The 24,541-nt window shown below is 33.0% G+C and overlaps 1 protein-coding gene across 2 annotated transcripts in view; it reads right to left on the reverse strand.

The window, feature by feature from the left end:
- Positions 1-24,541, reverse strand: part of LOC129959498 (uncharacterized) — an 87,084-nt gene that overhangs the window by 16,841 nt on the left and 45,702 nt on the right. For both annotated transcript variants that reach the window (XM_056072349.1, XM_056072351.1), the window contains 2 exons: positions 468-1,907; positions 66-172 (listed from right to left, as the gene is read on the reverse strand). In XM_056072349.1, the coding sequence (XP_055928324.1) occupies positions 66-172; positions 468-1,907 (1,547 nt within the window). The remainder of the gene's footprint in view (positions 1-65; positions 173-467; positions 1,908-24,541) is intronic.

The following is a 24,541-nucleotide window of genomic DNA, read 5'->3' on the forward strand; positions in this document are numbered from 1 at the left end:
ATCAAAAGTAATGATTAAATAAATGACATAATAGATTGTTCTAAACAAATTATTGTTATAATCACCTGCCAGCACCATTCTCCAGGCAGCGATTCTTTTCCACCAATTATACGAGGAGCATCTCGTCTGCCTTTGATACCACATCGATGAAAAGTCTTTGCACGAGAAGAAGCTGAAAAAAAGGTTCACTTATACGATAGCAGTTAATTTTATTTTTCAAATACACATTTTAAATAGTTTATTAAATTTATATCATTAAAATTGGTTGTTTGCTGATTCAACCAACAATTAAGATATTTCAGATTTCTAAAATAAGTAAAACCAATTAACTTGTAAAAACTGCTCCTTTTTAATTCTTTAAAGTTAATTCTTCTTTTTTAAAAAAAAAATTATAGCACAGTGTCTTTTGCTCATATGCATAAAAGTATCGTAAAAATTAAAGTAATTAATTAAATAATTCTACTTACAAGGTTCACTGAAATAAGGAGACAAAGATTTCAAATGCTCTTCGTGTTCTTCGATGTCTCTCAGTCGAGCACAACATACCAATTTTCCTGGACAAGTGAATCCGTCATAGATTGCATATCCCCTAAAGCAAGTGAATCTTAAGAAATAAGACATGCACGAACCAGGACATTGAGGTCTCGAAGTTTTGTCTTCGAATATAGTTGGAGTACTAGCCTCAAGTATTGGAGAAGCACTACTATCATCAAGCTCTACGAAACTTGCCGTTATTTTATCTTTTGAAACTTTTTCATCTGAATCTTTGGTAAATTCTTTAGTTGGTTTTCGTTTCGAAGAAGAATTAGATCCATGAATTGCGAGAGGTGAGTGACGAGGGTAGAACTGTTGGTAAAGACCTCCGTTTGGATCCGCGAAGATAACTATATCACCATCAAGTCGTGGATAGGCCGTAAGCCTTGTGAACTTTGTTCTCATATGGTCAAGCTGAGTTAGCGTTGAAAGAGGGAATATTTGACCATTTGTGCCTATTTTAAAAACCTTTCCAGCTTCATCAACTGCTAGGTGTCCAAGAGCAACTTGAGAAGCATCAGAGTTGGGAACTTTGTTAGGAATATGTGGAAATTGCATTCTATTTACAGATGGAGTTTGTATATGGCTTCCTTGAGATCGTCTCATACAGCATGTTGTACCTCGTGAACAAGATGTTAGGCCCAGCACCAATTCATTTGGTGGGAAGCAGTAGCCACGCATTTTCAATGGTAGACACTGCCCCGTACATTCTACAGGTGTAGAAGTCTGAAAAGCTCTTTCAGTAGAACGTTGTATACAGCATTTAGTGTTCAAAGGGCACGAAAGATTGGGCAAAATTTCGTCACAGGAAAGTGCATGTGAAAGATACACGCATTTCCCAGGACAAGTCGTTTCAGATTGATAATGAACAGAGCGCTTCACAAGAGAGCTTAAACTCGTCCCTAACTGATAGCTGTTTCGTGCATTATACTTATTTGCAATGCGTGTCGGTGCGCAACAAATAGCTCCAGCTTGGCATACATTGCTGAGGGATAATGTGTGATAACATAAAAAACTAAAGTCATGCGGAACACAAATTCCAGGACAATGTTCTATGATATTTAGCGATCTTGAAGCAATATGATCAAATGGGAGCTTGAAGACTTTCAGTGAAGCAATATCTGAGGCATTTCCTTCACTCCCATTATTAACGAACGAATGATTCACAGCATTAGAGTTTTCTTGGGTTTCTTTAGAATCAAATCGTGGGATATTATGAATTGTAACATCCCCACTGAATTTTTTGGGGATTACCACTTCTTCGAAAGGATCTATACAGCAGACTAGTCCACTATCACATCGTATTTGTTTTAAAACTGCATTGCATGCATGTTCCTCTTTGCAAATTCCTTTGCATCTAAAGGGCTCAGCAACTGAAAAGAAAAAAAAAGGATCGAGTTAAAGAATATATTTTAGATACTAACAGTAAGAGACTGCTGTATTTGAGTTCAGTATTTCAAAACGATATCTTCATAAAGCATTTGCTCATTGATTCTTAAAAAAAAATCTTTGAGGTTTATTTTTTTACTTTGTTCGTTAGGAGTACCATACAATAATCCTATGATCAGAAATCTTTAAACCAATTTAGCATTTATTTCGAACTGTAAATTCAAATCAGTTTCGTCTCTGTCGTATCGTGTTTTATTTATTTATTCGTCTCTAACAAAAACTGAAAATTAATTTATGTATTTCTGTAAGGGAGAGAGTGAAAAAATTGCAGTGAATTAAAAGAGACTTTAATTTTTGGAAAACATCAAAGCTATATAGATTTTTAAAAGCAAACGTCGAATTTAACGTTTCTAAAGTATTTTAAGCCATTTAAATCGAAAAAATTTCCTTTAGATTATTATTCTTGTTTTCAAATATTTGCTGGACATTTGAAAATATCCACAATGACTTCGGAGGTCAAAATCGACCAGGGGGATTCTATTTATCTACAATAAGTAAAATAAATAACTTGTTCATAATTTCATTAAATTTTGAGCGAAATTTGAAGAAACACTTTTATTAAATATGTTTAAAAAATTACTACTGTACATTCTTACGGCTGACAAATCCTGCGAGAAAATATTGATACATTAAAAGACTGACAATCAGTAATTCCTACAGTCTCTTTTTCCTACTCTACAATGATTTTTCGCTAATTTTGTTTGTTCTCACATAAATGGTTTTAAAATGAATTCTTATACTGCAATGAAACATACGGTGATAGTAAATGGCATGACGAATCAGATATATCACACGCGACTTCCAAAAATATAATTTATTGCTGATTCCAAAAATATATACTTTATCAGAAACATGATTCTGAAATGTACTGTATAAAGGTGTTCACCAAAAAGTAGGAAGGTGGGAGGTGAGCAAGATAAACAGCGTTGCCAATCTGAAATCTCAACCCATATTGGTAAGAGGAAAAAAACAAAACATTACGGCATTCGTGCGTTAATATTTATTGGAAGAGAGGAGATATTCTAGTAATATATATGTAATATGGTGTTCACAAAAATGCTCAAGAAAGTTGCGTAAAATGGTGTCTTTGAGATGCTATCTAAAATATACAAAAATCCTCTTTCTTCAGTAGTATCACATATATAAGCTAGAGTAGAATTTGAATTTTCAATGGAATCAGAAAAATCTACATTGTCTGATAATTCTTCAGATGCCTCATTCTGAAACACCAATTTTTTTTCCTGGGGTGGGGCATTCTAATTGCATGTTGTTTTTCAATTTCTTTCTTTTCTGGAGTATCTGACCGAAATTTACGTCTCCCTGGTTTCGACAACCAGGAAGCGACAAGATACTGAACAAGGGATCTCCTCATTTTTAGAGAATACCATCTAAGCATTGTTTAGAATATGTACAATTAAATTCTAGACTATCATGCTGCAGTCCAAACTGGCACTCAGACTTTCAAAACTGGTTCTATAGCGAAAGTTAGATCATCTGCAATAGTTTTTGACCTCTTTATTCCATCACGATTTCTAGATGTCTAAATACATAATTATGAATATGCAGTTAAAGAAAAATATTAATAAATTAGGAATTCGCGGTATAACGGTGGGATAAAGGTTGAAACTTTGATTAAAATAGGTTTGAAACCTTATACAAAATTATAATTTTGCTCTTAAAAATATAAAAAAAATATTTTTTAATAAATTATCATGTTTATTTAAAAGAATTGCAAAAATGATAATAGCAAACATTTTTTATTAATCAAGATCATTGGAAGTTTCTAAGCAAGATATACACCACTTTCATTTAAAAAACGTTTAACAATAAAAGAAAATTGATTACTTCAAAATTGTTTAGATAATTAAGGCTTTTCCTTTGTTCCTTGAGAAATCTTCAAAATCTTTAATACCTGGCAACATAACGAGACATAGCATAACGCAATATCAAAGAAAATGCTTCTGTTGTATCTAGGTGCATGGTCCTAGGTTCATGTAAGCTATGTAGCCCTAGGTACGAAACTATGCAATTTTGTACAAAATGTCTTCTACTAAAAAAACTCATACAAAGAAGAGACTTATTTACCATTTCAATTTGTACTTAATTTTACAAATAAAATTATTTGCAAGAATTAAAAAAAAAAATTATTTGATTTTTCAGTGTGAAATAATAGAAGATCCAAATTGCAGAACTTTACTTCAGACTATCTAAAGCCGTTTATTACTTATAACTTGTAAGAGCTTTTCTGCTATAAAATTTCAAAATGGCTGGCAAAGTAGCAATATGTGTTGCTATTCGTTCATTTCAGAATAACATTTAAAACAAAATAATATTCAATTAAAGAAGATGTGGCATTTGTACTCAGTCGCATTAACTAGAGCTAAATGCGTTCAGGTATTAAAATGACTGTCATATAGTGAGGGTTATCTTTGTATGTGAGGTTGGGCGCATTGACAAAGAATGACACAAGATCGTCAATCAATGCCAATGTGAAAATGACACACCAGGTCTCTGATAATGGAATGGAACTTCCGCTAATGATTGCTCTTTTGAAACGAACGACAAATAAAGCCTTTTAGAAGAATGCTGAAAATAATAAATAAAATGAAAGAGTTTGAGTTTGATGCAGTTTACTGGCGCTAAAACCATTTCTGATTATGCAGCGCCAATCATAAGGTAAATGCATACATATGGTTAATTAAAAAGGTACATGGTCACATTTTAAAAGGTTTTTCTTCTCTAGAACAGAGGTTTTGAATAAACTGTTGTAAAGATTTGAAGCATTAAAAGAGAATGAACAATACTCATATAAAATAGAAGAAGCCTATCATTTTCAAAAAGGTAAAAAGATGAGGATGAGGATCTTTGTAAAGGATGTCTTTTAAAACAAGGGGAGGCGAATGAAAACATTGAACTCGTTGAGAGTTAAAACGTGGGCACTCTATAAGAATGTGTCGGACTGTCAAAAGGCATTGGCATATTGTACATCGAGGGGCGGGCTCCCCCAACAACAAATGTTTATGTGTAAGTCTCGTATGGCCAATTCTTAAGCGAGTAATAATTGTATCCAATTTTCTACTAGGTAAACTGGGCCAAAATTCGATGGAATGCTTAATAGAGTGAAGCTTATTTACCTCTTTTCTGTCCCATTCCGATTGCCATTCCAGATTTAGAATGGTTTTTATGTATCTCTTGATGTCGTTAAAAGGAACAGGGTCATTTAAAAGGCTGGTAGCCGATTTCGCTGCCTCGTCAGCCAATTCATTGCCCGGTATACCCACATGTGAGGGAACCCAGCAAAATAGGAGTGAATAGCCTTTACATGTAAGACTATCGTGCAATTCATGAATTTTAAAAGTTAATACATGACTGAAGCGATGGAGTGATGTTAAGGACTCCAAAACACTCAGCGAGTCTGAATAAATAATATAATTGCCGGGGGGACCATTAGAAATTTGTGATAATGCATAAAGGATTGCAAAAATTTCTGCTGTAAAAACCGAACATGATGGATGAAGTTCGAAGGAGATTATGGAATTGACAAAAACGCAAGCAAATGAAGTATGAGAAGAGCATTTTGAACCATCTGTGTACACTGGAATGAAATTTTTGTATATTTCTCGATGATGTGCAAAAAGCTGCTGGTAAACTGAAGGAGCTGTGTTAGACTTGTCGAAAGTTTTAAATGGATTTAAGTATTTTAATTCATGCGAACTCCATGGATTGAGATATTCTGAATTGGGTGTAATATGTATATTATCCAAGTTTAAATTTCTTTGAATATTTATTGCTCTAGTGAAAAATGGAGGAATGATGAATGGTGTTGCATTTTGCAAGCGCAGTATAAACTGACTTTGTTTGTATTTAAAAAAGGGATGTTCGGAAAGAGATAAAATTTTAAAATAATATTGAAGAGTAAGCATTTTGCGTCTATAGTCGAGAGAAGGCTCAGAACACTCAACATATAGACTTTCTACAGGTGAAGTACGGAATGTTCCACTACAAAGTCGCAAAGCAGAATGATGAATGGGGTCAAGTATCTTCAACACACTTTGTCTGGCCGATCCATATATCACACATCCATAATCAATTTTTGAGAGAACAGCTGCTCTATACACGCGGAGCAAACATTCTCTTGAAGCACCCCAAGTTGTATTTGAAAGCACTTTTATGATGTTTAGGGTTCTGTCAAGCTTTTTGCGTAATTGCATTACGTGTGGTCGAAAAGTTAGTTTTTTGTCGAATATAACTCCCAAAAATTTAAATTCTTTGACGACATTAATTACTTTGCCATCCAATTTTATCTCAGGTTCTGGATGGAGACGGCGTTTTCGACAAAAGTGTATGCATGATGTTTTTTCCTTAGAAAATGTAAATCCATTAAAAGTTGACCATTCCTGAATTCTGTTCACAGCTAATTGCAGTTGTCGTTCTATAAAATTAATATTATTTCCTGTACAAGATATGTACAGGTCATCAACATAAAGAAAGCCTTTCACAGAGAGTGGAAGTTGGTGTAGAATGCCGTTTATTCTTAGGGCGAAAAGTGTTACTCTAAGAACACTCCCCTGGGGTACACCCTCTTCTTGAACAAAATAATCTGACAATTGATCACAGATTTTTACTCTAAATTTTCTTAGTTTTAAGAAATTATGGATAAATATTGGTAAATTTCCTCGCAGATTGCATTCATAAAGATCACGAAGGATACCAAAACGCCAGGCACGATCGTATGCCTTCTCTATGTCAAAAAAGATTGCTACTGTATGCTGCCTGCGAATAAATGCGTTTCTGATTTCTGTTTCTAATGCGAGGAGGTTATCTAATGTCGAACGTCCCTGTCTGAACCCGCTTTGAAAGGGACTTAAAATCTTATTTGTTTCCAAAAAATTCATGAGACGTCTATTTACCATCTTCTCAAGAATTTTGCATAAGCAGCTGGTAAGAGCGATTGGTCGGTAATTACTTGGATTTGAGGGTTTTTTTCCAGTTTTTAGAATAGGTATAACAATAGCCTCCTGCCAAGATGATGGGAAAGAGTGTTCACGCCAAATTCTATTGTAGAGAAATAGCAAGTTATGTAAGGAGGTATTAGATAGGTGCTGTATCATAAGATAACTGATATTATCTGGACCGGGAGACGATTTATGAATTTCCGAAAGACAACGCTTTAGTTCAAAGAAACTGAAATCTGTGTTGTAGGGTGTACATGAAGATGATCGGAAATTAAATTTTTGATTTTCAACTGTAGTTTTATGGTGTGAAAAGGGAGTCGAATAATTTTTACTGTTTGAAATTTGTGCTAATTCGGAAGCAATGCAGTTTGCGATGTCTTTTAAAGATGTAACAGGAACACCATTATTATAAAGAATTCGTATACTTTTAGATTTGAAAATGCCACATGTTTTTTTTTTACTCTTTCCCATAATTTTTTGCTTGATATTGTAGAGTTAATGCTATTGACATACCGTTCCCACGATTCTCGCTTGCTACGTCTTTGTATTCGACACGAGTTAGCTTTGGCTCGCTTATATTCTATTAGGTTTGAAGTTGTTGGGTTTCGGCGAAATCGACACCAAGCCTTCCTTTGTTTTTTGTGTGCTTCGTGGCAATCTGAATTCCACCAGACCTTCCTTTGTTTTTTAAAAGTGTTTGAGCATTTACTTTTCGAGAGATCAGCTGCGGCAATTAAGATTTCAGTCACAGTATTAACAGCGGTATCAATATTGTTTTTAGAGACCATTTCTTCATTTATGATAGCGAGAGAATTAAATTTACTCCAGTTGGCTGAGTTAAAGTTATAGTTTGATGTTCGATGAATAGAAAAACTTTGTCTTCTTATATCTGATATAATTAAAGGTAAATGATCTCTATTATGCAGATCTTTATCAGTACTTAAAGTAAAATAAGGTACAAGGTACGGAGAACATATTGCGAGATCAATGGAGTGAAAGGTTTTGGTTGGTTCGTGAAAGTACGTATATTCATCCTTGTTAAGAATACAAAGATTGTTATCATTTAAGAACTTCTCTATCTGCAGACCACGAGCGTTAGTATCTGTATTACCCCAGAGGGGGCTGTGGCCATTCATATCTCCAAGAATTATAAAAGGTTCAGGAAGCTGGGATATGAGGTTATTAAGGTCAGTTTGATCAACGAATGTATTTGGTGGTAGATATAGACTGCAAACTGTGATTAATGAGTGAGTGGAAATCTGAGTAGCTACTGCTTGCAATGAAGTACTTAAAGTTAATGGGGAGGACGGGAACGAGTTCGAGATTAGCAAAGCTACTCCTCCTGAAATTCTATTGCCCGAACCAGTTTTCTGTATGAGATTATAATGTTTCAATGAAATTGTTTCTCCCGGCTTTAGATAAGTTTCTTGGAGGGCAATGACGGAAGGTTGGCGAGAGTTAATGATGTCTTTTAAATCTGAAATTTTATTTTTAATACCACGACAATTCCAAGAAACAAAGCTTGCCATGCTGAAAAGCAAAAAGAAGGAAAAGAACAGCAAGCTCAGGAACTTTTTGGAGAAGATGGAAGAATATCTGTCTCGCTAGCTATAGACAGAATATCATCATCCGATGGATGAATATTAAGCGGTGGGTCAATATTTGGTGAGTGTTTTTTTGCCTTTCTCGTTTTCTTCAAAAAATCATCTTTAGATACAGTTCGATTTTGTAAATCTTTATTTTTCTTAAATGCAGCAAGACGAGCTCTTTTGGCTGCCTTAGTTTCTTTTATAGGTTCTAGTGTTTTGACATTGGAGTTATTCTTGTGATTTGGTATATTAAAGGTTAATTTTTGCTGAAGAGATTGGGGTTTATTTTTCTGAGAAGGTGATGTTACAGAAATTGTTTTCATAGAAGTTGACGGCTCTTTTTCTATTTGTAAAGGATTATCAGAAGACGTAGAAGCTGATGATATTGCTGGTTGCAATGATTTTTTCCCTGTATTATTTGAATTTGCTATGAAATCACAATGTGCGCATTGTTTTAAAACGGAGGAATAAGCAAGTCCTGGTTTAGGGGTGCGATCGGTGACTAGTTTCCTAGCTTCGGCAAATGAGATGTTTTTTCGAACTTTTGTTGTTTGTATTTCTTTCTCTAAAATCCACTGAGGGCAAGATTTTGAAAATGCTGGATGATCTCCCTGACAATTTTTGCATTTAAAGTCATCAGAAATGCAGTCAGAGGAATCATGTCCGGGCATAGAGCATTTAGCACATATTGTTGGGCTCTTACAGGCATGCCGTGAATGACCAAATTTTTGACAATTGAAACATCGTATCGGGTTAGGAATGTAAGGTTTTATCGGACATCTCAAATAGCCTGCTTTAATGGATTTTGGTAACTCAGGAGTAGAAAAGGTGAGAATAACATGCTGTGTGGGAATTAATTTGCCATCACGTTTGATATTAATTCGTCGAGCTGCGCAAACCTTTTGGTCTGATAACTCATGTACAAGCTCAGATTCAGAATGCTTTTTAAGACCTGGTTGAGAAATTACTCCTCTTGAAAAGTTTAAATTTCTATGAACTGAGACGTTAATTTTTAGGTCACCTAATGTTGTTAGTTTACCAAGAGTTATTGCTTGAGATGGATTTGCTACTTTTATTAGTAAGTCACCAGATTTCAACTTTTTTGTGTTTTTTACCTCTCCAATGTGTGATAAGATTAGTTTATTTACAAGAAATGGAGAAATTTCATGAAACGTTTCATTAGTAGACATTACAAAAAACTTAGTATCAGCGGAAACAGCGGTGAGATTTTGAAAGCCCATACAAAAAGGACAATAGATTCGGGTCCCAACGGCACCGCCCACCACGGAGCCCAACAAGGGAAGGCAGCCACCGGCTCTAGATCTTACCAGCCTCGGCGCTTACCTTGGTGCTAGCTAGGACCTATACGCTAAGAGACACTTCCAGGAACGTCTACCACCCTTAACGCAGAGCCCCAGAAGATGACCCCTTCGCTTGATCCCCTTGAGCAGACCAGCCAAATGGCTGGGATACCTGCCGATTGATACACCGGGGACCGAAGTGTACCACCCGTCTAATGGGTCGCCACGCACGGCAAACACGTGGGGTGTTTGGCTGTCCATGAGAAGCAAGAAGCAAACAGAGCGGCAACAGCTTCTCATGGAGAGCTCCCTCGCTTGCCGTCGAGGGAAAGAAAAAACAAAGGTGACAGCAGAAGGCGCAGAGGAGAGTAAACCTAAAGGGAGTAAAGATCCCTGGGTACCTCGGGATTGGGACACCCGTACTCACCTATAGTAGGTGAGCCCATGAGAGGAATAAAATGAAAGAAATTTGCTCTTAAAAGTTGAGCTTTACCGTATCTATAACTTTATCGTGACACACACATTTATAAAAATTATAATTCTAATGAAATAATACAAATTTAATCTAATAAACTAAAGCATAATTTTCAAATTTAATCTAGATATTTTGCAAATTTATTTTTATAACGTTTAATTTATTTAACGGAATGAACTAAAATACACAAAAACTATTTTAAATTCAATTTTAAATAGAAATCAATAATATTTAGTTCTTTTGCATATTCTTAAAATTCTTCAACAGTATATCTGTCTTCCAGTATATGTTATACAAGTTGTTGCCGAATTCATACAGACAAATTCAATGAGGTGACAGTAGACATCGAAAGGATAAAAAAATCACCATACAACATAGGGTCCCCAACGGCATTTAATAAGTGAAAATCACAAAATATAATTGTGCCCGATGATTGCTGGAAACTGTAAAAGATTATCAAAGGATGTTTCACCAATAAATTTTTTTAAGTGAAAGCACATTCTTAAAAGTGTTTTTTCAGGTGAGTAACATGACGATTTGATGGTAAAGAGGGTCGTAAATAACTGAAAACGAAAAGTAGTTTGGAAACCTTATCTGCAAAAATATTAAAACTTGAAGGGAAAAAAATCATGAAAATGTAAAAAATGTTATGCTTTTTAATTTGATATAAACGTGTAGAGTGAAAATTGTGGAGTTTTTAATATATTCATGAAAAACTAAAATGGGTACCAGAAAAAATCACTGTAACATCGGTACCGATGTTTGCAGAGGGAGTGGCCATATTCGAAAGATAAATTCAGAGAGACGATGGTAGTTATTAAAGAGATAAAAATTACCATAAAACATAAGGTCGCAAGTAACATTTATTCAGTGAAAATCGCAAAAACAGAAATCGAGAAATCAATGAGCCTGGTGAAGAGAATGGCCCTATTAATGCCAGGATTAGGAACAAGGCAGTCTAAATGAAGAAGCCTTCTAGCATGTAAATTTTCTATGCGTTCGAGAAAAATAAAAACAGCAAGCATTAATGAGCATTGCAGAATTGATGGTCATTAAAATTCATTTGCAAACAACACGTCAGATTTCCCGTTTGAAACTAAAAAGTCCTGGTGCACCATCAGGCACTAGCCAAATGTTTTGGCGTAGAATGGTCGGTATTTCCTGCACTAAATCCGAAAAGAGGTTCTGCAAGAAAACAATGTAATTTGCGCCACTGAGGCATTCTGACAGAAGACACAGACGCAATAGATGATCTCCGAGAATTCTTGCCCAGATGTTAATATTAAATTTGTGTTGTACGTTCAGCGAGATAGTGATGTGGGAATTTTGGAATGACTAAATATGCGCATTGTGAATGTTGAAGCCGCTTCTGTCGTAAAGCAAGCTTCATTCGATAATAAAATTCGTGAAGGAAAGTGTGCATCTTCCTGTGTGGCATCAAGCATCCAGCGAACGAAAACTGCACCCGACGTGGGTAATTATCATCGCATACGAGTCGGACTTTCTGCAAGTGAAAGGGGTGCATGTTTTCAGCAAGCATAACCTCGCCGTTTCGTGGCGAATACCCAGTTCAGCAGCAACTGACCATGTTCTTGTTGATGGGGTATAGGGAAAGCGCTGCAAAACTCTGTTTTCTGTGCCAGGTGTGAACACGGTTGTGTGTCACTTGCGCTCACTCAGTAAATAGTGTTATTTGCTCTCAAGCATTAAAATGGCTGCCATATTGTAATATTTACAAGGAGTGTTCAAATGAAAAGGTACGAAACGTCGTAACCGTTACATATTTGCCTATTCCGCTACGGGAGAATGTAGCGAGACATCTAGGGATGCGATTGGAATCTCCGCCATAGATCGGATCATGCGCGGACCCCCGTTTGCGCAGGAGAGAGCATAGGCTCTAATAAAGAGCGCCATCCAACTGACGTGACAATGCATGTGAACAGGTTGGCGTTCACATTGCAAAATTCGACGATTGATGAGCAGTGCGGCGTTATCCTATTTCTGACAGAGGAGGGTGTTACACCGGTCGTTATTCATCGCCAGATGGTCACCGTATATGAGGAAGACTGTGTGTCAGACAAGTCAGTAAGAAAATGGAGTTGATGATCCGAGACTAGGCAAGACAAACACAGTCATTACGGCGGATCTCATCGACAAGGTGGACGACCTAGTAAGAACTGATCGGCGTGTCACATTTTGAATGTTGGCGGTTAAGATGATGTCAGCGTTGGAACAGCGTGGACAATTGTTCACGACAGGTTGAATTATCGGAAGCTGTGCGCGCAGTGGTTTCCGAAGCAGCTGACCGATCAGCACAAGGAACTGCGTATGGGGCTACCACTTCAACATCTGATTCGGTATTATGAAGACCCCGCTTTCCTGCAGTGGATCGTCACAAGTGATGAGAGCTGGTGCCATCACTACAAGCCAGAGACAAAGAGGGACAGCATGCAGTGGAAGCATACGTCATCACATCCCCATAAAAAGTTCAAAGCCGTGGCGTCAGCAGGCAAAGTGTTGCTCATCGTCTTTTTCGACATCCAAGGTCCGCTACGTGTTGAATCCACGAGCACAGAAGAACAATTAACTCCGATGTGACACTCCGAAGATTACGTAGATCCATCAAGAACAAAAGACTGGGCTACAAAAGGAGGGTGTGGCTCTGCAACATGATAACGCGCATCCGCACGTCTCCAGGGCCACACACGTGGAACTGTCCAAGTTCACGTGGGAGCAGCTCGACCATCCGCCCTACAGCTCGGACATGTCGCCATGCGATTTTTATGCATTTGGTTCCCTGAAAAAACATATGAAAGGGCAAGTGCTTCAACTCAGAAGGCGAACTCAAGGAAGCTGTGAAGGACTGGGTCTCGTCACGGCAACAGGAATTTTGGGAACAAGGAATCCTTCGGCTCGTTAATCAATGAGATCGTTGTGCACAGGCCTATGGTGTATACTTTGAATAAAGTCTTCATTTATACCCACAGTGTGGTTTTGTACCTTTTCATTTGAACACCCCTTGTATATAAAGTTTGGCGCATTGAAAACGAATGACTCTAGATAATCAATCAATGTCATTGTGAGAATGACACTCCATGTCTCTGATCACGGAATGAAGATACCGCGGAAAAACACTAATGACTGTAATGATTGCTCTTTTGAAACGAAAGACTAATAGCGTATTGTAGAAGGAAGTTGAAAATAATAAAGTGAGAGAAATTAGCTTCTAAAAATGCATTAAAAATACACATTTGTGTATGACTGAACACATTTATAAAAATTATAATTTTGAAGTGCATAATACTAATTTAATCTAATAAACTGAAGAATCATTTTCAAATTTAATATCTATATCTTACAAATTTAATTTTTATAACTCGTTTAATTTATTTAACATAATGAAACATATTATACACAAACTATTTTAAATTCAAGTGTAAACGGATATCAACAATATTTCATTCTTTTAATTATACTCAAAAATTTTTAACTGTACAATTGCCAATGTTACATACCTATTATGTGGTAATCTATGAAGATACTTATATCAGTTGTTAAAGCGGTGAAACAAAGACTGTTTCATACCGTCATCATAATAATGTATACACTTATACATTAATATCAATTAATGTATAAGTGAAACAGTATGGGTGTTTTTTACATTCTTAAATTGATTAGGCCAAACATGATTTTGAAGATTTACATTTAAATATAAATAGATGTCATAGATTTCTCATTTCTTTTCTATTATTTTAATGTATCGAATGATAAAAGTACTAATTTATGAGCTATAATTATCAAAATTGAGTTGAAAACTTCTATAAAACTACCAATTTCACAGTTATAAATATTTAAAAAATTACAAACAATTAAATAAAACAAAATAACAACATCAATACAATTCTTGCAAAATAATAGTCAGAAACCTTCTAGGCAACCTTCAATAAGTCAACCTTCAATTGCTATAATTGAGTTTTATTAAAAGAATTCAAGAAATTTTCAGATTAATGGCTAATTGAATATATATACATATTTTTTTCAGATATCAATGCTGGAAACATGCTAATGAATGCATTTTTTATATTGAAATTATTCAAACAAGTTTCATCAAATTCAATTTTTTTGCAAAATAATAAATAATCTTATTAAATAAGACTACTCATATAAGAATATTAAAAATGAGAGAGAGATTTAATTCTCAATATATATATATTAATGTGGAAATATTAAAAATCTGAAATAGATTATTTCATTTTATTCTAAGTAGAAAAATAGTCCTTAAACTACCGTTCCAAGTATTTATATTCCTATCAAAAGCAAGTAGCAAAACATGCTATATTCTGAGAGTGATCATTTTTTTACTTCAATTGGCTCTAATAATTTTATTCTTAGACTTTAAAAATAAGGTTAGGTGAATAATTTGGATTTTGTTGAAGAGTTGCTTAAATTAGACCTCAAATCATTGCATGAATTTGAGAACTAATGTAAACAAATTATTATCTTACTCAAAAAGTAGCTACCAAATTGGAATTTAAACAAGTTAGAGTAAAAATAAACAATAAGGAGATATTAAATGCATGTTTGATGTTTGATGATGCATGTTGATACAAAAATGATGTTTTTGTATCATATGGGTGGAACAAGCGAATGAAATTTCAAAAATGATACCATTTTTAATTCAAACTTTATATGAACTTGAAAACCAAAGAATAGTTTGCTTGATTGATTTTAAAGAAATTCATGATATAATTTGATTGAACCAATCATATCATTTTAATAATCTATGTTTTTATTTAAAAGTGTATTTCTTAAAAAATTTATTCAATTTCGTAAGACAAATAAACTATAAAAAATGTGACTGCTACTTCATTATTCAAGTTATTATTATTACTCTACTTCGTTGCACATTTTGATAGGATTTCATTCAAAAATACTTAAAGAGGCAATCTTTCCTTAAGATGGCTGTTTTAAAAATATACTTTGGAAATCATGCACTTCTAAAACAACAAATTATTTTTCTTAAGTATCTAGAACCCTTCTTAGGGTACAAAATTGTGAAAGAAAATGCCTTATTGAATAATAATTGTGTGAAATGTGTTAGTCATTCTATTTACTGAAAATTAAGATTTTTTATTAATTTATATGGTTGTATTAATGAAACCAGTATTTAAGACCAGAACATATGGCCTGTCGTAGCACACAAATTCAATATTCTAAAGAAAGTACAGTTTTCTATCTAGCACATATTCAAATTTCATAAGTAAGAATTCCTCTTCAAACATGTATTTTCTTTAATTCTTTGCGATTTTTTTTTATATAAAATTTACATTTTGAATCAGGAATAATGAAACACTTTTTAGCGTAACAGCACACTATTGATTAAGTGATTATAATTCATAAGATTTAAAGTATAATATTCATCATAAGTATATGATAAAATAGACATTTTTCTTTCTTTTTATCAAAGTAATGCATTACCCAAAAAAGTGTAGAATCCTAAAAATATGCTATTTAGCTACCACAAATCAATATAACATTAATCAGACAGGATTCTTCATAACATAAGAAATTATATTTTGGAAAAAAAATAATTTGCTTTATTTTATCTATTACTATTTATTTAAATATCAAAATGGTTCATTTCCTATATAAATGAGGTTCTGGCTCTTTGAAGTAAATTGAATTTTTAATAATTTAAAAGTAAAGTTCAGCAGAATCCAATTTTAGATGAAATTCACTTATGCATCATTTTTTTAAAATTCAATTCCTTTTATATTATCAGTCTAAATAAACGTTAAGGCAATTTTACTCATCTAAAATGATGAATTGTGGCTATTAAAATTATCATATTGTACTTTCATCTGATCACAATTATAAATATTTGTTATTTTAAAATTCGGTATAACTACAGTTTTTAGTGCCTATATTTCACAGATTTTTTTTTACATTCTTTTTCACTATATTTCAATTAGTAAAGTAATTAAATGATTTTTTTTCAATACTTAGTGTAAGTTATAGCCTTGCATGGTATAACGTCCAAACAGACGAAGTAGTCCAGACCAAGCAGTACGGAAGGAAAAATTATATTTCAGCCCTGGAGACAACGTTCAGTATCCCGAAGTGATATAATTCCCGTTGCCAAAGGCATACCAAGCGAATTGCGTATATCAACATTCCTCTGGGTGAGAATCTAGAGAATGTGTTTCTTCGTGTTGGGTGGGATACCTGAGGAATGCAATTTTAAAATTGAACACAGTTTATTTTTTCCTCGTGCTTACAACATAACACTAAGAAGAAGAATTTGGGATGATGAACATTGCTAGAATGGAAGTATAAATCGTCACATGATTTTTTTCGGAAAAATTACAATCCATTCTTCATACGAGAAATTCGCCATTAGTAGCAATTTCTTATAAATATGTGGTAATAACATTTTCAGAAATTCTTTGGTTGATCCACTCTGTACTGCAGTACACTAAATGGTGAAATGACTATTTAGTGAGTTTCAGGGAGCTATGCAATGCATAAAATGGTGCCCAGGGCAAAAAACAAAACAGTGCCCTTCTTTTTTTTAAAACTACAATTTGTATAATCCTCTTGCCTGTTTCCCTGAAACTTTATGCTACAGAGAACTAACATTTAATTTGTAATTGTAATGTTATGTAATTTGTAATGTAATTGTAATGTAATGTAATTTGTAATGTAATTGTAATGTAATGTAATTGTAATGTAATGTAATTGTAATGTAATGTAATTGTAATGTAACCTAAATAATAATACATAAAACATTTTCAAACTTATATGATTTTCATTTTACAAACTAACTTTAATTTCTTAATGTTAACCAACTTTTATTTAGTTATTGAACTCATTTAATTTTTGATTTTCTGGAAGCATTCATTACTACAAACAATCAGGAATTAATCTGAAAAATGCAAAAAAGAACAATATGCAAAATAAACTATTTGAAATAAATTTTGATGCTTGAACAGAATGAAAATGCCCTGCAAGTTTTGCAGCGAATGCTTTAAATTCATACATACAACTATTAAAAAAGTTAAGCAGAATGGTTTTCTAAAACAGATTTTTTTATCATTTGGTCCAAACTTTAAATGAATTCAATTGCAATATTTCCACATTGCATTGCTAATTATAAAATAACATAATTAAGCTACATTCACAACTGAATGACAAATTTTTGCAGATGCCTGAAAATAAGCGAGAATTCCATATGAAATAAAAAAATACATACATCTAAAAAGTAAAAAAAAAAAAAAAAAAATCCTTCATTTACATAAAAAATGCATTACATATCAAATATGACAACAGGAACCAATGGAGGTAGTCTCCTCAACGAATTCCCATCAAATTGTAAATCATGGGTAAAGCCACGAATGCTTTGGCAAACAATAATTACGAAACATCAATGAATCGAGCCTTTTGACTGAATTTGTATATGTATTTTGGAGAGCTTTTTTACGATCACTTGAATCCAAAATTTCACATTTGCAGTCACATCAAATTTCGGCATTGCATTTAAGAATTATTGCGTCTATAGCATGCAAAAGTACAGAACGACAGATGGTCAACCCTTAAACAGATTTCTTTCTATTTGATAAATATATATTAGATGCTTAATCTGTGTACCGAATTTTTCCCATTTAGCTGTCTTCGATTAGTAGCTATCGTATTGACTTATATTCGAACATTCAGATTTCCTCTGAATGGAATTTGCTTAAAATTCGATAAAAACTTACAAATTTACTGTTGTGACTCATTGCACTTTACAAGCCGGCTGACAGTTATCTGTCACCGATTTATGCGAGTGAGCGTCTCTTGCTTTTTCAGTACCGTCAACTAGGGCCAAGAGTACGAGTTACCTACTACATGCGTCACATTCGCTTGCACTACCACTTTTTACATGGGGGCATACTCACACATAGAACAACCATGCCCGAGCCGGGACGTCCAGATTATAGGGAAGACGCGCTACTCTTATGCCAGGACAGAAATTTGGCGTAAAGTTCATATTCTAAATTTCATCCGCCCAGCTCAAACAGTTTCAGATAACATATTCACAGACAGATATACGAACAGAAAGACAGACATAATGTTAAAAATATGTTTTTCTAACTCTGCGCAGGATAGTTTGAAAAAATTCGTCAAAATTTCGAGTTTAAATTTTTGACAATACTTTCTCTATATTTCGTATACGGAAAAGTAAAAAAACTAGCATTCATAATTTGCAAAATATTTAAAAAGACTAAATTTTTGTCTGAAAAATATATCTGGTTGATATAAAATTTTTAGTCATTGAAGTAATACGTGATTCAAATTGTTATAACAATAATTATACTTATTTGATAATTAAAAATTATATTGACTCTGCACATATAAGTGCAGGACTTTTAAAATGGAAAGAACTGATAATTTTTAATGAAATGTGTAGTCAAAACTATCTATCGAGTTAGAAGTTATAAAAATCTTCTATGTAATTCATATATGCTTAATAACTGTCACGTGACATCTTGAAATAAAATTATTTGATGCCTAAATTATTTGACCTAACATTCGTAACCTATCAAATAACTTACTTCACTTCATAGTTAAAAGTAAGAAAAAATAATTCTTGATTAAAAAAATCTTTCTGTAATTATTTCATGATCTGTATCAACCGAAGAAAAAACAAATGATTTAAATACGTGAAACAATAAAGTTTGAATTATATGTTAACAATGAAAACTTTTGTTGCAAATCACACTTAAAGATTTTTAACGTGATATCTTAAATTCTAATTTGTACAGACACACAATTCTAGTTGGAAACTATGCCTAATATTAGTCTTCATGTTGTCTGCCTCAATCAAGTTATAAAAATATATAGTTTTTTTAACAATTTTTTTCATCAACGATGAATAGAAAAGGCGAGATTTTTTCTGTAACTTTAACTTTTAAAAAGCTATTAAAATGTATTTCTATAAATACAACTTTGATTGAGGCACAAAACATCCACCGTTTCATGCAGATTATTTTAATATATAAATAATTGTATTTGGTTAATTTCTTTTTGAGTTATGATTGTTTGAATGAAGCAGCATAGTGGAAAAATATCACTCTTCATAAAATGAGTTTAAAAAAACCGAAACTAGAGTTTTTAGTGAAAGTACCTCAAGAAAAATTATTATAACTCGATAAATATTCCGAATATTGGCAACATCTTGGTGTCGTTCGAAAGCTAAAGGATCAGAAAACATTTTGAAGCAATAAAAAAAATATTCGATATTTTGAACGATTTTCGATGTTTTAAGTGTGTACGTATACCTTAATACACATACAGGGTGGTCAAAAAAAAACTTCCCCTATATATGAAACCCTAGCGGCCTATCTGCTCAACCAATCGAACCAAAATTTCAGACATGGTTGTTTGAAGGTATGCGCTGGAGATTGTGATGATTCTAAACAACTCAGAGCTCATGGTTACGGTTACAGTGAGAGAATTTCGAAATTTTCGAATGGCAACACCCACTTTTTCCTTGCGCAAATTGATCAGCGTATTGAAAAACCACAAATGGTGTTGGAACGATTAGCGTGTGACTAAAATTAGCGGCGTAAATCATTTACAAAGAAGAGCATTATAAAGGACTAATGACACTGACAACACAGAGAGGAGGAGCTTTGACGCACCTTGCATAATTCATAGGGTTAAACAGTAGCAACGAAATGTCATTAGTGACATTGTATGGATGCAAGATGGGGCTCCTCCACACGTCACCCAATGTGTTCGATGAGTGCTGCAACAACACTTTGGTGATAGAGTCATATCTCATAACTTTGCGGTTTCGTGGCCACCGCGATCCCCCGACCACACTTCTATGGATTTCTGCTTCTGGGGTTATCTGAAATCTAAGGTGTACAAGCCTGGCCCACGAGATATGTCAGAATTGCAAGATGTCATAACACGTGTGAAGTTATGCAGATTCCTTCTTTCATGTTACGTTCGACATTGTTGTCCACATTCTTCCGAATGCAATGCGTTCTCGCCTGCGAAGGCGAACACGTTGAATACCTGTAATTATAACTTTCCACTCCAATAAAAGCTTTTTTTTCTTTCCTCTCTGTATTGTCATTAGTCCTTTATAATGCTCTTCTTTGCAAATGTTTTACGCCGGCAATTTTCGCCACACGTTAATCGTTCCAACGTCATTTGTGGTTTTTCAATACGCTGATCAATTTGCGCAAGGAAAAAGTGGGTGTTTCCATTCGAAAATTTCGAAATTCTTTCATTGTAACCGTAACCGTGAGCTCTGAGTTGTTTAGAATCATCACAATCTCCAGCGCATACCTTCAAACAACCATGTCTGAAATTGTGGTTCGATTGGTTGAGTGGATAGGCCGCTAGGGTTTCATATATAGGGGAAGTTGTTTTTTTTGACCACCCTGTATATACAACAGAACTAACATTCTTTTTTAATGTTAGTATAAGAATAAATCAAATATGGATGGTTCTTTGATCTAAAAGTAATTATAAAGTCATATCATAAAAATGCTTTTTTTTTTAATTTTATGGAATTTTTTCAAAAACTTTAAATGAAATTCTGCTGAACATGTTCAAAAATGTGATACATTATAACTTTAATCATTTAAAAAGAGCTTAAATGAGAAATTCGCATAATTGTTCGACTCAAAATTTTTATAAATTAGAAAAATGCAAAACAAATATGCATTTCATTGATATCGTAATTAAAAAAAAACTTAAATTTCCACCATGCTCTTAAGTTTAAAAACACCACATATATGGTCAAGGGTACGTTCCCACGGAGTGGTTGTGCGACTTGTCTGAGGCAGCACATAATCCTTTCATGTTTATATATGGTTAATGGAAGTGATCTCACCATCGCGTGCCCTGATTCGCGTTCTGGTTTTATCGCCATTTCAGCTCATACTGTTTTGGAAAAAAATGACACACGTGCTTTGTTTTTCATGCATATTCAAGCTCATTGTATTATCATATACAATTTAGCCGAATTTGAAAAACTTAATCGATATGACGGTAGATAAAAACGTGTCAATATTTGGATCATGTCATTTTTTTTTATATTTACGATTGATGACACTCTGTATACACCCATATTATAATTAAAGTGAGTATGTAGGTATCTTTGTAGAAAATAATTATAAAATCAAGCAAAATCTTACCATAATTTGGCGATAATTTACGAAAATATTACTGTACGAAGTTAATCTTTACATTCCATTTTAAATTCAGATAAAATCTTTTCAGTGACGTACAATTTGTTGTAATGAAATTTTCCCTTTAATTTTAACAAATTTTAAAATAAACCTTTATGCAGAGTTTGTACAATACTTTAATTTGGAATTTGTTTCTTTTACGCTTTGCTTATTTCTGAGTGAAATATTACATTTACAGAAAATGTTACTTAATTTTACTTATCATTGTAATAAAATGTGTCGTTTTACTCCGTGTTTTTATAAGTGGATTTACATCTATTGTTCGAAGAATGTATACAAGCATCATAATAACATTACAACTAGTTTATTTTAATTTAGCCAGTTAAAATATATAAATATTTTGGACATTATTAGGCATAAAGTTTTGAAATTGTCTGTGATTGTGCTCATTCTTGTTTTACCATTAGATTTTTAACAAACCCAGACTATTTTACTTTGTATGTGATAATTTCGGTGGTCTTTGCTAGTAAAGCTAGAAATATATACTTATTATGATTTATAAGAGATTTTATTTTACTGTAAAAGTTTTAGTTTATTAAATCCTTACCTATTTAAGATATTTATTGATGTATATGTATGTTCATTTATCATTAATGTTATTTGCATTATCATATACATACAATTTTCTTTATGCTATATTGTCGCATTGATTGTTGATTATTTTATTAGATTGCTCACAATATGAATGAATTATTTGAATGTAATAAAAGGTGCATATTATCTACACAGGGGATTCTTTCACTTGTGGTATTCATTATAATCATAGATTTTTAAAGTTCTTCTGTGTTACTGCAATTTTCATCAACATTTAATGTTTTACACTAACTGCAGGATCATAAGAAAAAACTCATGCAAAAGAGAAGCCCGCATATTGTCACTGCATACCGAATAACCTTATTTTATAAAATAAAGCATATTTTGACAGTTTAAAACTTTAAAACAGCCCACATCACTTTATATATCATCTTATTTTAACACAATTTAAGATAAAATATTTGCTGTAAAAGTGCGCAACTTTTTCATTTGTATTTTTAAATTTTGAAGAGGAAATGAGTTATTCATGGCAGGAATATTCATCGGCCATCCTGAATTAACAGCTTCAAGAAATCACTTTCAACAAAAGTTCAGCAAATAACCTGGAGAAACTGAACAATTTTCTGTTGTTAAATGGAATACGAGAATAAACATATGGATATTATTAGCAAAAGCCTTCTAAGTTACCATTCAAAAGGATCAAAATGCAAATTTGTTGATATCTAACATGAAACTGATCATCTATAAGATCACAGACATTTCCAGAGATGTTAAATAATACTCAAATCATTTAAAACATTATTAATTTTAAACCAGTTATATAAAAATTGCAATTATGATTTGTTTTTATGATGCTTCATGGATAAAAAAATGTAAGAATAGGTATAGTGATGCAAAAAGGTATATTATGCAAAAAAATATAAATAAAGAATAAAAATTTTAAAAGCACATTAAGATAAGAAGGAATAAGATAATAATAAATAATAATTTCAGTCGACAAAATTATAAATCAAATGTAATAAAATTTGGAATTGCTACAACAATGTATCAAAATTAACTCAATCAAGAAAAAAATACAATTTGAAAAAAGGAACAAATATTAGTACGCATAGAATGTATACAGTAGAGAATGTTAAAAAAAATTATTACAAAAGTTTTTACTATTAGTTAGTTACTTGGAGAAAGGAAATTTAGAGCCAGAACAATATACAAATTAGTTAATTTATTGACCTTCCAGATAAAATCAAATGTTTCAAGATAGAATATCGTTCAGCAGTAGATGCTCATTAATCATTTTCACCATATGAAAATAAAAAAATATTTCAATGATATTTCCCCTTAAATTTTTTTACATTCGTAGATTGAATTTAATGCCATAAACAATATTAAACATGTTCTTTATCTTTAATTCTTAAAATAGCAGTTGAAATATCAAACATACATTATTTTATAGAAATTAATAGAATTTATAGCTGCTTATATGAGTACTGAACAACACTTTTGCAGTAAATAATGAACTGCTGATAAAGATATACGATAAATGAATTTAATTTTTTAACAATGTAACCTGTAAGTCTTTTCATTTGATGTCTAAAACAAATCTCAATCCTAAAATGTTATTTGTCTGAACACTAATTACAGATGATTGACATGGTATAAAATGGTTAAAATATTAAATATATGAACTTATTCATGTGTAATAATAACTAGATATTGCAGATTTAAATTACTTTCTGGGCTAAATGTCTGCATTTAACTTTTTATAACTATTTCATAAAGTATAAGTATTTATTTACAAGTATTTCAATTTGAACTGATTTCTGCTTACTGGAATTTTAAAGAAAAATAACCTTAATAATACTTGAAAAATTTGCATGCGAATATTGAATAAACATGAAACTCGTTTTATAGAAAATGATATAAAATTCGTGCATTCATCTCGTATTTTCAGGTTATATGTAAGCATACAGCTTATAATAAATATACAGGAGGATTATAATTAAAGTTGCACTTTCTGGAGATTGTGAAATAGAATCACTGGTCAAAATGATCTGATATTTCATTTGAGAATGCGTGAAGCAAGGGAAATTAGTTTGTGAAAAGAAAAAAGATAGTTCAGAAGTTTACCAACAGACGGCGATGTACTCGTTATAAGTAGAAGACGTCAAATGATGTTGTGGCATTCTTTGTTCAAAGCCCATCCACTACGACAAGTCGGTGCCATAACGGATAGGGAAAAAATGCTGAATCGCAAGCGCAGCTGAAAACACAAAACAGATTATTCCACAACACATCGGAGGGTTTCTGTGGTGATAGTGTGAATGTGTTATGTAATGCGTGTTTTCAATTCACAACCGAACCCCCTCACACAACATCTTTTAGGTAACTCCACAGACAAAAGGCCGATGATTCAAGCGATGCAATGTGCGAAGGAATGCCATCTTTTATAAAAATC

The sequence above is a fragment of the Argiope bruennichi genome, chromosome X1 (assembly GCF_947563725.1).
Source record: "Argiope bruennichi chromosome X1, qqArgBrue1.1, whole genome shotgun sequence".
Classification (NCBI taxonomy): Eukaryota; Metazoa; Arthropoda; class Arachnida; order Araneae; family Araneidae; genus Argiope; species Argiope bruennichi.